Source organism: Acanthisitta chloris, unplaced genomic scaffold, assembly GCF_000695815.1.
Source record: "Acanthisitta chloris isolate BGI_N310 unplaced genomic scaffold, ASM69581v1 scaffold10495, whole genome shotgun sequence".
NCBI lineage: Eukaryota > Metazoa > Chordata > Aves > Passeriformes > Acanthisittidae > Acanthisitta > Acanthisitta chloris.
Window position 1 is genome coordinate 1 of NW_008673164.1, and position 653 is coordinate 653.

The 653-nt window shown below is 49.2% G+C and overlaps 1 protein-coding gene across 1 annotated transcript in view; it reads left to right on the forward strand.

Moving 5' to 3' along the window:
- The first annotated feature begins 476 nt into the window (after positions 1-476).
- Positions 477-653, forward strand: part of HMGXB3 (HMG box domain containing 3) — a 17,860-nt gene continuing 17,683 nt past the window's right edge. The window contains exon 1 of the mRNA XM_009074821.1: positions 477-622. Coding sequence (XP_009073069.1) covers positions 477-622 — 146 coding nt within the window. The remainder of the gene's footprint in view (positions 623-653) is intronic.

Here is a 653-nt window from a genome sequence, read left to right on the forward strand (position 1 = left end):
CGCTCTTCTAAGTGTGGCCGGGCGTAAGGTCGTGCTGGGGCTGCCCCTGAGCACGGGCAGCGTTGCCCTTTATCTCCTGAGCTTCCCGTGCCCTCCCGGGGGCTGGAGCTGTCACTGCGGAGCTTGTGGTGGGTAAGAGGATTAGGAGGCTTCTTCCTCGTGCAGCCTCTTGCTTTTGTGAGTGTGGCCAGAGCGCTGCAGCAAGGCTCATTCTGGACCACCAAACTGAGAGTTCCCTGTGGAACTGCAGCTTTTCAGTGCGGCTGCATTGTGTCTGCACTGAGCTGATGGTGCTGAGGTTATAGAAATAGAAGTGTTTTTGTCTGAGAATAAATAAACAGCTAACACGTAGTTATCTTGGTCCAACTTAGATGCCAGTGATGCTATCAGCTTACTAAGGTGATTAAAAGTGTTAGTTGTTGGGAGAGATGTTGTATAACTTGGCAAGAGCATGACACAGAGTATGTGTTTTAGCCATGGAGGCTCCCTATGATGGCACTGAAGTGACTGTGGTGATGGAGGAGATAGAAAGCACTTACACTTATGCGTCGCCAGTGCCATCCAAGAAGAAGAAGAAATATAAAAGTGCTGGTGATCATGGAGAAAAAGCCAAAAAGCCTAGGTAAGTACTTTTGCCTTCATTTAGCTCCTGT